Source organism: Jaculus jaculus, chromosome 1, assembly GCF_020740685.1.
Source record: "Jaculus jaculus isolate mJacJac1 chromosome 1, mJacJac1.mat.Y.cur, whole genome shotgun sequence".
Classification (NCBI taxonomy): Eukaryota; Metazoa; Chordata; class Mammalia; order Rodentia; family Dipodidae; genus Jaculus; species Jaculus jaculus.
This window is the reverse complement of record NC_059102.1, coordinates 191013343-191028974: the sequence shown is the minus strand read 5'-3', so window position 1 is coordinate 191028974 and position 15632 is coordinate 191013343. Positions and strand designations below refer to the sequence as shown.

General features: G+C 37.4%; 1 protein-coding gene across 2 annotated transcripts in view; it reads right to left on the bottom strand.

Moving 5' to 3' along the window:
- Galntl6 (polypeptide N-acetylgalactosaminyltransferase like 6) overlaps positions 1–15632 on the bottom strand; it is a 1388055-nt gene that overhangs the window by 158932 nt on the left and 1213491 nt on the right. For both annotated transcript variants that reach the window (XM_004657138.2, XM_045142386.1), the window contains exon 8: positions 8071–8188. In XM_004657138.2, coding sequence (XP_004657195.1) covers positions 8071–8188 — 118 coding nt within the window. The remainder of the gene's footprint in view (positions 1–8070; positions 8189–15632) is intronic.

Genomic DNA, 15632 nt, shown 5'->3' with positions numbered 1-15632 from the left:
AGTTAAGTTAGATCTATTCGCAGATGACATGATTCCATATGTAAGAGACCCAAGAGCCTCCATTCCAAAATTCTTGAAGGTGATTAAGTCCTTCAACAAAGTACCAGGATACAAAATCAGTTTCCTTTCTATATGCAAATGAGAAAGATACAGAGAAAGAAATAAGTGACATTGTCCCATTTTCAATAGCAACAAAGAAAATACCTTGGAAGAACATTAACCAAGGAAGTGAAAACATAAAAACACTCAAAAAAGAAATTGAGGAGGACTTGAGAAAAATGTAAAGACCTCCCATGCTCCTGGATAGGAAGAATTAACATTGTAAAAATGGCAATACTACCAAAGGCAATATGCATATTTAATAAATTTCCAATCAAAATCCCAACATTGTTCTTCACAGAGATAGAAAAAAATGATCTAAAAATTCGTATAGAAAGGCAGAAGGCCTCCGATATCCAGGTATATCCTCATCAAAAGAAACACCTTAGGTGGCATCACCATACATGATCTAAGGCTATATTACAAGGGCATATGAATAAAAAACAGCATGGCATTGCCATACAAACAGGAACATAGACTAATGGAATAGAATCAAAGACCTGGACTTTGGGTCAAGTAACTATAGCTGCTTGATATTTGACAAAGGCCCCAGCAATATAACCTGGAAAAAAGACAGCATCCTCAACAAATGGTATTGGACCAACTGGATAACCATATGTAGGAAATTGAAACTTGATCCATGCATCTAGCCATGCACAACAATCAAAGCCAAATGGATCAAAGACCTCAATATAAGACCAGAAACTTGGCTACTACTGTGAGAAAATATAGGAGGAGCTTTCCATGATATAGTAATAGAAAAAGACTTCCTGAACAAAACCTCAGTAACACAGGATCTTAAAGTCACTCAACCAATGGGATCACATGAAGCTAAAATGTTTCTTCACAGACAAATATATAATAAGCAGAGCCAATAGATTACCCACAGAATGGGAGAAAATATTTGCTGAATATCCACCTGATAGAAGCCTAATCTCTAGAATCTACAAAGAACTCAAAAGTCTAAACAATAAAAAGTCAAACAATCCAATCACAAAATGGGGCCAATAACTGGACAAGCAGTTAGCAGAGGAAGAAATACAAACAGCAAGCATACACTTCATAAAATGTTCATCATCCCTAATTGTCAGATAAATGGAAATTAAAACAACTATGAGATTCTACCTTACCCCAGTAAGGATAGCAAACACTAAAAAAATCAAGTGAAAATAAATGCTGGCAAGGATGTGGAGAAATAGGAACCCTCATCCACTGTTGGTGGGAATGTAAGAAGGTACAACCACTTTGGAAAGTAATATGGAGACTCCTAAAAATGCTGACTATAGAGTTACCAACAGACCCAGTTTTCCCCTTACTGGGCATGTACCCTAAAAACTTCAAACCTCAATTCAGAGACATTTGCTCAACCATGTTTATAGCTTCTCAATTTGTAATAGCTAAACGCTGGAATCAACCCAGAATTCCATCATTAGATGAATGGATAACTTCGATGTGGTATATCTACATGATATAATTCTACACAGCAGTAAGGAAAAATAACACAATGAAATTTGAAGAAAAATTGTAAAACCTGGAACAGATCATTCTCAATGAACTCATCCAATCACAGAAAGATAATCGCTGCAGAGTGTCACTCATCTTCAGCTCCTAACCTGAATCTACTCGAGATGCCAACATAATTAGCAAGCACTCAAGGACCAGACAATAGGGTGGGTAGGCAGAAAGGGGAGGGAAAGAGAGGGGGTGGGAGTTACAAGACTGGACTTGAACATAAACCTCTACATCCTAAAAGACAGACTAAATGGTTGAACCTTCACCAGGCCCTTAGAGGGAACATCTAAATCACAAGGGCCCCTGTGTAGGGGGGAAGATAGGGAGGAGGCTAAAAATGTTACCAGCTTGACTGTATTCACTGAGTACAATACTGAAAAAAAAAAAAAAAAAAGAAAAAAAAACTGAGGAGGAAATGCTTTGGCTTCCCTTCCATCAGAAGATTGGTGAGGAAAAATAATGTACATTTATGTGCTTTATTTTAGAGGGATTTATTAATGTGGTTAAAATATTTTTACTGGTGTTCAAGGAAAGAGAGAGAAAGATACACACATACCTTGGATGTCCCAGGGCCTCTTGCCACTGTAAATAAACTGCAGATGCATGTGCCATTTTGTGCATCTGGCTTATGTGGATACTGAGGAGTCAAACTAGGGCTGTCTGGTTTTGTAAACAAGCATCTTTAACGCTGTGCTACCACCCCAGCTCTTAATGCAGATTTTATGCTATTCTACTTAAGCAATGTCTATGCTGAATAGGTGAGATGCACATCTCAATTGTACTTGATCCAAGAGCTTCTGCTGGAATTCCTCCATCTTCCTATTCTAGCCTGCTTAGTTTGTGGACACAATAGAGAATGAAGATGATTAATATTTGTAGAAAAAGAAAACTTTCTTGGGAAGAACACCTAGTTGATGGCTTAGTTAAAACCTCTGAAATAACTAATCCCAGAGATGGAAGTCTGAGTTTATTCTCAGGGAAGTAGAGGAATACACCAGATTAGCTGGGTGCTGTGTACTTTGCAGCAGTTAAGAGTTGCTGATGACTGGTGAAAAATTTTGTGGTTTATAGTTCAATATGTTCATTATATTTCTGTGGTAATTTGGAGCACTTGTGAACTTTTAGAAGGGAAAAGAAACCAAGTAAGGGAAAATTAATGAACTATTGAATAAATTAAGAAAGGAGAAAGATGAAAGGGAGAGAGGCTAACAGGGAGGCTATTGAATGTGTTCTGAATTATTGCTTGGAAGATGGGAATAAAATACATCTCAAACAGCACTGAAGACAAGAAACTGTGGAGAATTAATTCTCCTGGCATGTGTTAGAATACCACAAGCTTCTTCCTGTGCATATGTCTCTGAAATTTGCATTTGGATCTCCAAAGAATGAAGAATTAGAACATTGAATGAAGAGTTAGAGCATTATAATAAAAACATATGTCTGATGGATGAACTAATGAATTTCCTTAAATGCCTGTATCATAAGGTCCCCACATGGGGGATTACAGTACATAGCATATCTTACCTAGGATGTTATGAGTCCAGTAAGCATACTTTTAAGGTAGGCTGTGGGGCTTACACACAGGCCTCATGGCTTATGTTAGAGACTCCAATATATAGAGTTTCTGGGATTCTTTCTAAGTCTCTCATGGGTGCCTAACTTGTCTCATGGCCTGCTTTTATTTTCTGAGAGACATTTTCTACAATCAAAGGATTGTACTTTTGAAATGCTGTCTTTGCTGAGTAGACATAAAATATCCATTGAAGAATCAGACTGGTGGTGGTTTCCATGTTATTTCATTAACGTAAGATATAGGCAACATGTAAACATGTGGACTGTCTTCTATGCAGGACCGTGCAGTCTGTTTTTGTTCCTCATCATTTCTAGTTGCAACTAAAAATTGAATAGCTGGGCCAATGCTGAGGAGAAGTTACTACTATTATTGGTAGGAGCAGAGATGGTTTATTGAAGAAAGCAATTCGGAGGGCAGAAGTGAGCTTGGGCTGGGGAAAGTTAAAGGCTCAATAGTGTCTTTCTTAGGCAGACTGAGGTGCTTGTGTAGCATACATTTTTTTTTTTTTTTACATTCATGGTCTGTTACATGCCAGCTTTGGGTGGGGGAGGGTTTCAGTCCTTTCGTTAACTGTATCTTTTTCATAAGCTCATCTCGATGCCTCTCTCTCTGTTCTACTCTCCTACCAAAACTCCCTCCTAGGATAAATAAGATGGTCAATAAAAGCTGGTTGAATGCTGGTTGACAACATGTTGTCTTCCATTCTCTGGTAGGCAGCTAACCTAACAATGTTTAGAAGACAGCTGGGTGATGGTGGGCCACCCAGGAGTCCAGATTCCTGCTGAGAGATGTGAAGATTGAACACAATGTAGGCAGATTGTTCTTGAGTGAGCTCTTTTTCTTCGTTAACACTTAAAATATACTGTCTGAATTTTAGATTACAGCATAGACATTTGCTCATCTAACAGAGTTGTATTTTTATAGAACAATGAAGGAAAGATATTTAGAAAGAAAGAGAATTAAAGAGCTCTCTTAATAGAATACTGTTTGTTCAAAAAGTTTGTCATCAGTGCTTCATGTGAAACAGAATTTTCCACAAATATTTTCTGCCAAAACTTTTATGAAATTGCTTGAAGAGTAAATAGAAAGCAAAGAGTCTTGATAATGATCATCTAAAAAGTATTTTAAAATATAACATTTAACCTGTAGACAAAATAATTTCTGCATTGCAGTGTGAAATACACTAGCAAACTGTCATCCACAGCACTTTCCCAAAGCTTAAGCACTGATGAGTTAGAACCCAATAGTGCTTTACTCTGTATTAATACCAATATTAATCACAGGTTACAGGATATGTACAAGAATGGAGTTGCTTGATTTTTTTCCCTTTTATTTTCTTGTCAGTAAAGAGAGCTATTTGTGTACAAGGCTTTTGTTTCCTCTCACACACATTCTTCTTGTTTCATTACAAATTCTATCCAGGATCCCAACTACCTGGTGTTTCAAATACTACCAGGAAGGGACAGGAACCTCAAGGTCAGAAAAAGCAGTGAGGTGATTGAAGGAATATGTCTGAAATGAGACCCTGTTAAGACATTAACTGTCACCAAAGAATCTGTCATTCTAACCAAACAACCTGGGGCAACTCAGTCCTGACTTCCAGTGCTGTTGCCATGGTTTTTAGACAAATGCAGCAGGGCCTCATTCCAATTATATCCTTCAGGATGACAAGGAACTGAAAAATAGGAAATGAGGTAATAAAATCTCCATCACCCAGAAGGGATGCAATAGGTACAAGAGACACTGAAGGGAAATACTTCTGTTTGCTTAAAAACAAAGTCTTTGCAATTTATAAGGCAAGTGTATGTCCTGAATCCTTGTCGGATTCACATTATCAATATAATATCTAGTATCTCTTGCTTATTAGAAATTTTGTTAACATTTTAGACTTCAAGAATTCACAAATGAGGAGAACTTAGAGAAAAATGTCTTGAGTTGTGAATAGTAAAAATTATTTCTCAATTATTTCATATTACAAAAGAACAATGAAGTGATTTTGCTCAGGTTATGATCAAATGGAATGTTCTGTTTGTCCACTTGAAGGTGTTGATATTAATGTTAGCTTTACAGACAAGTAATATCTATACTATACTATATATATATATATATGTATATATGTATATATATATGTATACATATATGTATATATATATATGTATGTATATATATATGTATACATATATGTATGTATATATATATATGTATGTATATATATGTGTGTATATATATATATTGAAATAGGGTCAGTGTCACTTTAGTCCAGGCTGACCTGGAATCCACTATGCAGTCTCAGGGTGGCCTTGAACACATGGTGACCTTCCTACCTCTGCCTCCTGTGTGTTGGGATTAAAGGTGTGTGCCACTATGCCCATCTGTTTAATATTTGATAAATAATAGTATTTTTCCAGAATCAGTAAGAAGTTTTCAATGTGGACAATAACTCATTAGAAGAGTGCCAAAAGTTTCACAGGATGGTATGGGTTGATATGCTTTTGATGTTACCTCTCTTCATATTTCCTCAGTCTCTGAAATTAACAGAAGTAGAACATTTTAATCCCTATGATACTAAGTAATTTACTTAATTTTTAAAACTTAATAATGTCATCTAAAAATCTTCAGACTTCAGTTTATCTCTAAAATGGAATGATGATGCATATCTTTTATGTGTGCTATGATTTAAAATGAACTAATAACAAAAGCATTCAGTTTGGCATCTTGTCTATGCCACAAGTAAATGTATGCATGCCTGATGTCATCTTTTTTTTTTTGGTTTTTTGAGATAGGGTTTCACTGTAGCTCAGGCTTGCCTGGAATTTACTATGTAGTCTCAGGGTGGCCTCAAACTCATGACAGTCTTACCTCTGCCTCCTGGGATTAAAGGTGTGTGCCACCACACCTAGCTCTGATTTCTTTTATATCCACCAGGACAAGATGTATGTTGACTACTCTAACAGAGGAACTCACAGACATTTGGTGACCTCAAAAGTTCAAAATTGCACATCTACAAACATGTAGAAATGTATCTTAGATATAAAATGTATGTTTGAATGGGTAAAAAATGTACTAATCTGATAAATGATGTTTTCAAGATAATTGCCAGCATTGTCACAAGGAAAATTCTAGATGTCCTAAAGCTTGCAATCACCCCTCCTACTTTCCTTTGAGAGTACTTATTCTATGACCTTTTGAGGAAAAGAGAACATATCTATTTTAATAAAAATCAGTTTCACTCTTGCTTCTTATAAATTCAAAAATTATAGCTGGATTATTATGTTTGACTTTTTTATATTTAGAGTGCATTTCTTTTCTTTAGCAAGAACTGGTGGGATTTTATAATGGAAGTGATCAGCAAAAGTTGCCTTGACTAGTAAGAGATTTTTGTATAACAATGTTACAAGAATCAATCTTTGCTTCTATATAGATAGTGACAGAGATAAAAGGAAGGGGGGTTGTAAGATTGCTTGCTTTTGAAAAAGATATTGGCAGTTTTGAGTATGACCTTTTACCCAATTTGTTTTCTGTGCTCACATGTTCTAGTTTGATGCTATCATGAATATCATAAATAAACATATGTGTACATGTATATAGGTATATAATAGAGCATAGCATATCGAGAATTGATAAACCAGTCAGAGGCTTGTGCAATTTCAGGCAAAAAAACAAAAAAAGAGGTTAAATAAAACTTACTCATAGCCAGGCATGGTGGTTAACATTTGAAATTCTAGTACTTGGGAGGCAGAGGCAGGGAGAGTGTCATGAGGTTGAGGCCAGTGTAGGCTTCATAGTTCTAGGACAGCATGAGCTACAGTGTGAAATCCTGTCTCAAGACAACACACACACAAAACCCTCTTTCACTGGACATTTCAATGATAAGAAGCTTGAATTTATCATTTATAATTTGAGTTTACTTAACAATTTTTTGAATTTTGGGATAATTGGTCATGATCAAAATCTATACTGTTGGTCTAGGGAGATTGCTTAGCAGATAAAAGCACTTGCTTATAAAGCCTACTAGCTTGGGTTCAATGCCCTAGCTCTTGTATGAAGAGGGATGCAAGTGGCACATGTATCTCTGATCCCAAAGTGCCTATGGCAAGAAGAGGTGGAGCCAGGAGAGTCTAGCTCAGGGGCCAGCTAGTTTGATGTTCTTTTTCAGTCTAACAGTTAAAAGTAGCAAGAGACCCTGTTTCAAAGAAGGTGGAGCATAGACAGCTTGATGTCCTCTGACCTCCACAGGCTTGCAGTGAGTGTCACATGTCTCCTCCACCCACACATAAAAATATCTAAACTGCTCCTTCTTGGGCTGGAGGGATGGCTTAGCAATTAAGGTACTTGCTTGCAAAGTCAAAGGATCCAGGTTCAATTCCCCAGGGCCCACATTAGCCAGATGTACCAGGGGCACATGCATCTGGAGTTCTTTTGCAGTGGCTGCAGGCCCCGGCACACCCATTCTCTTTCTCTCTCTTTCTCTCTCTTTCTCCCCCCTCGCTCTATCAAATAAATAAATAAAAATAAAATATTTAAACTGATCCTTCTTAAGTAATTATGAAAGGCAAAAACCCAAGTAACCACATTTCTGAATTCATTTCAGTTCTGTCTTTAAGTGTACATTCCAGCTGCTTTAGGATAAATGTACTTGTTGGTAGAACAGTGGGTTTGTTGACACACTTCCTTACCTGCCTCCAAACAGGATCCAAATGATTTTCATTGGCATATCATACAGCAATATCTTACTGAATCATCAGAAGAAAGTAGCTTCTCTCATCCAGAAGCTTACTTGGGAAGTGTTGATTTAGCTTACAACATAGATCCACAAAGCAGTGATGACATCTTATCAGAATGGTCCAAATCATATAGACAGTATGTGAAGGAGATTGGTGGCTTACCTTGAAAGAGATTTCATACTGTTCTCCTCCCCAGATTTCTAAACCTGGATCATAGCCACCCAATTCCCAAAACCATTTTCTATCCACAGCAAAGAGACCTCCAGCCATAACGGGAGACCTGTGAAACAGACAGAACAATGTTTAAAGGACGATGAACTTCAGAGGTGTTGATATTTTTCTTGAACAATCTGTATAAATTGAAGATAGGTGTTATAGTTTCACTGTCTCTCCAAACACTCTTACTATCTACACATATACACATAATATAATATTAGCTAGAAAAGAAGTAGGTTTCCATGTACCTAATTCATAACATCTTAAATTTTGATTAACCCTCTTCCCACACTTCTCCATCCTCTCCTCTTCAACCATTCCCCCTCAGTACTCTTCATCTCTACTTACATAACTACTTTACATTACCATTAAGGCCTCTCCTCTCTACCCTCCTTCCTAGCCACATTCTAGCTTCCTGACCTCTACTACTGACTTCTTAATTCGCATACAAATTTAAACAGTTGATGGTGAAGTATTCTTTTTTAATATCTGGCTATAGGTTATAGGCAATATCTTTGATTTAACCTTTCAGGATGCACTCACTGAATACCCATCTACTGTATATAAATCATGTCCAATATATAGACTATGAAGTAGAATAAAAAAACCAATCAGAATTGTTAATTGAATTAACATGTCAGAGCTGGAATTAAAACTAGGTCTTTTTAATTTGTAGTATTTTAAAAAATATATTTTATTTATTTGAGAGAGAGAAAGAGGCAAAGAGAGAGAAAGAGAAAGGGAGAAAATGGGCATGCCAGGGCCTCCAGCCACTGCAAAGAAACTCCAGATGCATGTGCCCCCTTGTGCATCTGGCTTATGTGGGTCTTAGAGAATCAAACTAGGATCCTTTGGCTTTGAAAGCAAATGCCTTAACCTCACAACGATCTCTGCAGCCCTCTTTATAGTATTTTAAAGAGATAATTTTCAACTTAATAAATATTTCTGCTTTCATGACACAAGCAAGCCAAAACCAGCTCTACAGAAAATACTTGAAAGAATCCTGCATGCTGAAGGAAATGAAAAGCACACATATAAGGAACCAGGGGAAAAACAAACAATACTCAAATATTAGTTAACACAAGAGAACAAAGGTCAAACTGGAAGAACTACAAAAAAAAATGGCAAAAATGAATACACACCTTTCAGTAGTATCTTTTAATATCAACATCCTCAATGCCTCAACCAAAAGCCATAGGTTTGCAGGCTGGTTTAAAAAGCAGGATCCTTCAATTTGTTGTCTCCAAGAAACTCACCTTTCTACAAAGGATGGAAACTATCTTAAGGTTAAAGGTTGGAAAACGTGTTTCAAGCAAATGGACCTAGAAAACAAGCAGGGGTTGCTATCCTAATATCTGACAAGGTGGACTTCAGTCCAACATTAGTTAAGAAAGATAAGGAAGGTTACTTTATATTGATTAAAGGCACCCTCCAACAGGAGGACATTATAATCCTAAACATGTATGGACCTAACATGGGGGCCCCCATATTCATCAAGCAAAAGCTATTAGAACTAAGGTCACAGATAGCACCAAACACAGTGGTGGTGGATGACTTCAACACCCCACTCTCATCAAATGGCAGGTCATTCTGAGAAAAAATAAACAGAGAGGCCACTGGACTAAATGAGGTCATAGAAGGAATGGACCTAACAGGTATCCAAATGATGCAGAATGTACGTTCTTTTCAGCAGCACATGGAACATTCTCTAAAATAGACCATATATTAGGACACAAAGCAAATTTTAACAAATACAGGAAAACTGAAATAATTACTTGCATTCTATCTGACCACAATGGAATCAAACTACTAATCAATAGCAAGAAATGCTATAGAGCATAAACAAAATCACGGAAATTAAACAATACACTACGAAATGATGAATGGGTCAATGAAGACATCAAGAAGGAAATCAAAAAAATTATAGAGTCAAGTGATAATGAGAACACAGCACACCAAAATCTCTGGGACACAATGAAGGCAGTTCTAAGAGGTAAATTTATAGTTTAAGTGCCTATGTTAAGAAATTAGAAAGGTCACAAGGAAATTACCTAATACTTTGCTTTAAAGCCTTGGAAAAAGAAAAACAGGGCAAACCAAAAATCAGTAGACAGGAAGAAATAATAAAGATTAGAGCAGAAATTAATGAAATAGAAACCAAACAAACAAACAAAAAATCCAAAGAATCAATGAAACAAAGAGTTGGTTCTTTGAAAGGATAAACAAGATGATAAACTGATAAACTCTTAGCAAATCTGACCAAAAGACAGAGAGAAGAGACAGAAATTAATAAAATTAGAATTTATAAAGGTACCATCACAACAAATACCAGAAAAATTCAAAAAATCATAGCGACATACTATAAGAGCATATATTCCACAAAGTATGAAAATCTAAAAGAAATGGATGATTTCTTTGATTGATGTGACCTTCCTAAATTAAATCAAGATGAGATTAATCACTTAAATAGACCCATTACAAACAAGAGATCCAAGCAGTTATCAAAAATCTCCCAAGTAAAGAAAGCCCACACCCAGATGGATTCACTGCTGAAATTTACCAACCTCTCAGGGAAGAACTAACACTATTACTTCTTAAGCTTTTCCATAAAACAGAAAAAGAAGGAATCCTACCAAATTCCTTCTATGAAGCCAGTGTCACACTCGTACCAAAACCAGACAAAGATAGAACCGAAAAAGAAAATTACAGACCATTCTCCTTCATGAAAATAGATGCAAAAATTTTCAACAAAATATTGGCAAACAGAATACAAGAATATATCAAAAAATCATTCACCCTGACCAAGTAGGCTTTATCCCAGAGATATGGAGATGGTTAAACATATGCAAATCGATAAATGCAATACTTTATATAAACAGACTGAAGGACAAAAATCACATGATCATCTCATTAGACGCAGAGAAAGCATTTGACAAAATCCAACATCCCTTCATGATAAAAGTCCTACAGAGACTGGGAATAGAAGGAACATATCTCAATATAATAAAGGCTATTTATGACAAGCCTACAGCCAACATATTACTAAATGGGGAAAAACTGGAAGCTTTTCCACTAAAATCAGGAACAAGACAAGGGTGTCCACTGTAACCACTTTTATTTAATATACTTTTGGAAGTCTTAGCCATAGTAATGAGGCAAGAGACACACATAAAAGGGATTCAAATTGGAAAGGAAGAGATCATGTTATCATTCTATGCAGATGACATGATTCTATATATAAAGGACCCTAAAGACTCTACCAGCAAACTGTTAGAGCTGATCAAAACCTACAGACATGTAGCAAGATACAAAATAAATACACAGAAATCATTAGCCTTCATATATGCTAACAACAAACACACAGAGGATGAAATCAGAGAATCACTCCCACTCACAATTGCATCAAAAAAAAAAAAAGTACCTTGTAATAAACCTAACCAAGGAAGTAAAGGATCTCTACAATAAAAACTATAAAACACTCAAGTGAGAAATTACAGAAGACACTAGGAAATGGACAAACATCCCTTGTTCCTGGATCAGAAGAATCAATATTGTGAAAATGGCAATCTTACCAAAAGCAATCTACACATTTATTGCAATCCCCATCAAAATTCCATTGGCATTCATCAAAGAAATAGAAAAAACAATCCAAAAATGCATTTGGAATCACAAAAAACCTTGAATATCTAAAATAATACTGAGAAAAATAAGGCTGGTGGTATCACCATACCTGATTTTAACCTATAATACAGAGCCATAGTAACAAAAACAGCATAGTACTGGCACAAAAGCAGATGTGTAGGTCAATGGAACAGAATAGAGGACCCAGATGTAAGTCCAGGTAGCTATAGCCACCTGATATTTGATAAAAATGCCAACAGTACTCATTGGAGAAAAGGCAGCCTCTTTAGCAAATGGTGTTGGGAAAACTGGATATCTAAAGTATGTGTAGAATGAAAATAGATTCTTCTCTGTCTCCATAGGCAAGAATTAAGTCCAAACATCAGACTTAACATCAGACCTGAAACTCTGAAACTGCTAAAGGAAAAAGTAGGGGAAACCCTTCAACATATGGTCTTGGCAAAGACTTTCTGAATATAACCCTAATTGCTCAAGCAATAAAGCCACAGATTAATCACTGGGATCTCATGAAATTACAAATATTTTGTACTTCAAAGGACACTGTGAATAAAGCAAAGAGGCAACCTACAGAATGGGAAAAAAGTCTTTGCCAGCTATATATCTGATAGAGGATTAATATCTAGGATATACAAAGAATTCAAAAAGTTAAATAATAAGAAATCAAATAATCCAATTTAAAAATAGGCTATGGAGATAGAGAGTTCTCAAAAGAAGATATGGATGGCCTATAAGCATCTAAAAGAATGTTCTACATCACTAGTCATCAGGGAAATGCAGATTAAAACTACATTGAGATTCCATCTCAATCCTGTCTGATTGGCCACCATCATGAAAACAAATGATCATAAATGTTGGTGGGTACGGGGAAAAAGAGGAACCCTTCTATCTGTTGGTGGGAATGCAATCTGGTCTAGCTATTGTGGAAATCAGTGTGGAGGTTCCTAAAACAGTTAAAAATTGATCTACCGTATGACCTGGCTATAGCACTCCTAGGCATATATCCTAATCATTTCCTTAGAAGTACATGCTCAGCCATGTTTATTGCTGCTCAACTCATAATATCTGGGAAATGGAACCAGCCTAGATGTCCCTCAACTAGATAATGAAGATATGGCACAGTTGCACAATGGAGTTCTACACAGAGGTAAAGAAAACTGAAGTTATGAAATTTTCAGGAAAATAGATGGCTCTGGAAAGGATCATACTATGTGAGGTAACCCAGTCTCAGAAAGCCAAACACTGCATGTTCTCTCTCTTATGTGGATCCTAGCTACAGATGATTGGGCTTCTGTGTGAGAAGGAAAAAACTTAGTAGCAGAGGCCAGTAATCTAAAACAGAGATATAAAGGGAAGAGAAAGGAAGGGAGGAGGGTACTTAATAGGTTGGTATTGTATATATGTAAGAAAAAGACTTCTGTTTAAGATGGTGGCTTAGGTACCACGCCAAAGCAGCCTAGGGGGGGGAAAAGACCAAAAAAACTCAGCAAAATACACACTTGTACTAAAAAGTGAAGTGTATGGGAAATCAAAACGGCAGAGGAGAAGTATAAGAGATTCAGAGCATGCAGAGCCCACACAGGCCGGCAAAAGCAGCCCTGGCAGGTCCACCGACCATGGCAGCAGCAGAGCACAAGAAAGCCACCAGGCTCTGCTCCAGCTGAGGGAAAAGACAGGTGTGGGGAGCTTCCACTCACACCAGAGCTCTTTGCAACTCAAGAACCACAAAGGGAGAGCGGCAGTGAGCAATGAAGGAGCAAATCACAAGGTAGAAGAACACATAGAACAGTGAGAGAACTAGAGCAGCTGCGGCTCCCTCCCCTTCCCCACCAACTGAGCCCAGCTCCAGTGAACAGAGCAGCCGTCCCGGGACCTGGCCAAGCAACCTTGAGCTGACAGCAGGACCCAAGCAGGAGCAGAGTCCGGCAGCAACATCAGCGGCTCTGGCACTGGCTGCAGCGGCCCCAGCAGTAGCAGATCCAGTAGTGGCAGGGCAGCAGTGGTAGATCCAGCAGCAGCAGCTTCAGAGGCAGCAGTCGCAGCTCCAGCAGCACAGCAGAGGATCCAACAGTGGCAGCAGTGGCAGCAGCACTGGTGGCAGAAGCAGCGGTGGACCCAGCAGAGGTGACAGACCCAGCAGGGGTAGCTTTAGCAGCAGTGGGGACAGATCCAGCAGTGGCAGCTTCAAAAGCAGCAGTGACAGTTCCAGCAGCATGGGTGCCGATCTGCAGGGCCACAGTATCCAGGCTTGGTTTGCCCCGTAGGAAAAGCCAGTGCCCAGCTCGAGAAATCAGAAGAGCAGCCCAACGACCCAGCCAGCAACTTGACTGAGACCAAAATCATCCACAAAGGTAACTGGGATTGCACCAGGTAAGGTTATTACTTGGTCACAAGCTGACTTGGATCCCTCAAGAGACCAGAAATCTTAACTTCTTTGTTGATAGAGGATCTGGTTGTTATAATAACTACTCTTGCATAAATACTTGGTGCTGTTTTTGATTGAATGTGTACAGTGTTTAGTTAAATTTTAGAATCTACCTGTATTTTATTCCACTCAGCCTATTTGAATACTCCCATAGCAGAGAAACTCAACCCTTAGGAACACCTTTATAGATACTCTGAGAGTCTTAAGAGCCATACTTAACACCTTAAGCTCCTACATCAAATCAATTGATACAGCTAAGAATACCCAGCTAACTAGAATATCCAAGCATTAACTTAATCCAAGATGCAAAAATATATACATTATAACACAAGAAACACTAAAAAGCAAGACAATATAAATCCACCTAAAAGTATTAATGCATCAGAAATGACATCCAGTGAGAATGAGTTAGAGGAACTTCTTGAGAACAATTTCAAAAGAATGATTGTAAACATGTTCAAAGAAGTCAAAGAACAAATCAAAAGAATCAAAGAAGAAATCAAAGAGGAAATCAAAGGAATCAAAGAAGAAAACAAAGAAGATGCAGGGCACCAATTTAATGAAATAAAGAAGGCAATACATGGCATAAATAAGGAAATAGAAATAATAAAGAAAAACCAGTCAGAATTACTAGCAATGAAGAACACAGTTAATGAAATAAAAACTCTATAGAAAATCTCACCAGTAGAATGGATGAAGGAGAGGACAGAATATCTAAGCTAGAAGACCAGGTGGCAGATCTAATACAGTCCAACAAAGAGAAAGACAAACTTACAGAAAAGTATGAGTGGGAATTTCAAGATATTCAGGACACTATGAAAAGATCAAACATAAGAATTCAGGGCATATTAGAAGGAGAAGAATTCCACTCCAAAGGCATAGTAGGTGTCCTCAACAAAATCATAGAAGAAAACTTCCCCCAAATTGGGAAAAGGTGCCAATGCAGATACAGGAAGCCTTTAGAACACCAGCTAGACAAAACCTGGAAAGAACCTCTCCTCGCCATATTATAATCAAACGACCAAACACACAAACCAAGGAATAAAATATTGAAAACAGCTAGAGAGAAAAATCAAGTTACCTACAAAGGCAAGCCCATGAAGATTACAGCAGATTATTCAACACAAATTTAAAAGCCAGAAGGGCTTGCAGTGATGTATTTCAAATTCTAAAAGATAACTGTCAACCAAGGTTACTTTATCCTGCAAAGTTATCCATTCAAACAGATGGAGAAATAAGGACATTCTATGACAAAATCAGGTTAAAGGAGTATTTGAAGACAACACCAGCTCTACAGAAAATACTTGATAGGATCCTCCGTGCTGAAGAAAAGGAAAAGCGCTCATATAAGGAACCTGGAAAAAACAAGCAATACTCAAATACTGGTTAACACAAGAAAGCAAAGTTAGAACCAGAACCACACAGAAAAAAATGGCAAACGTAA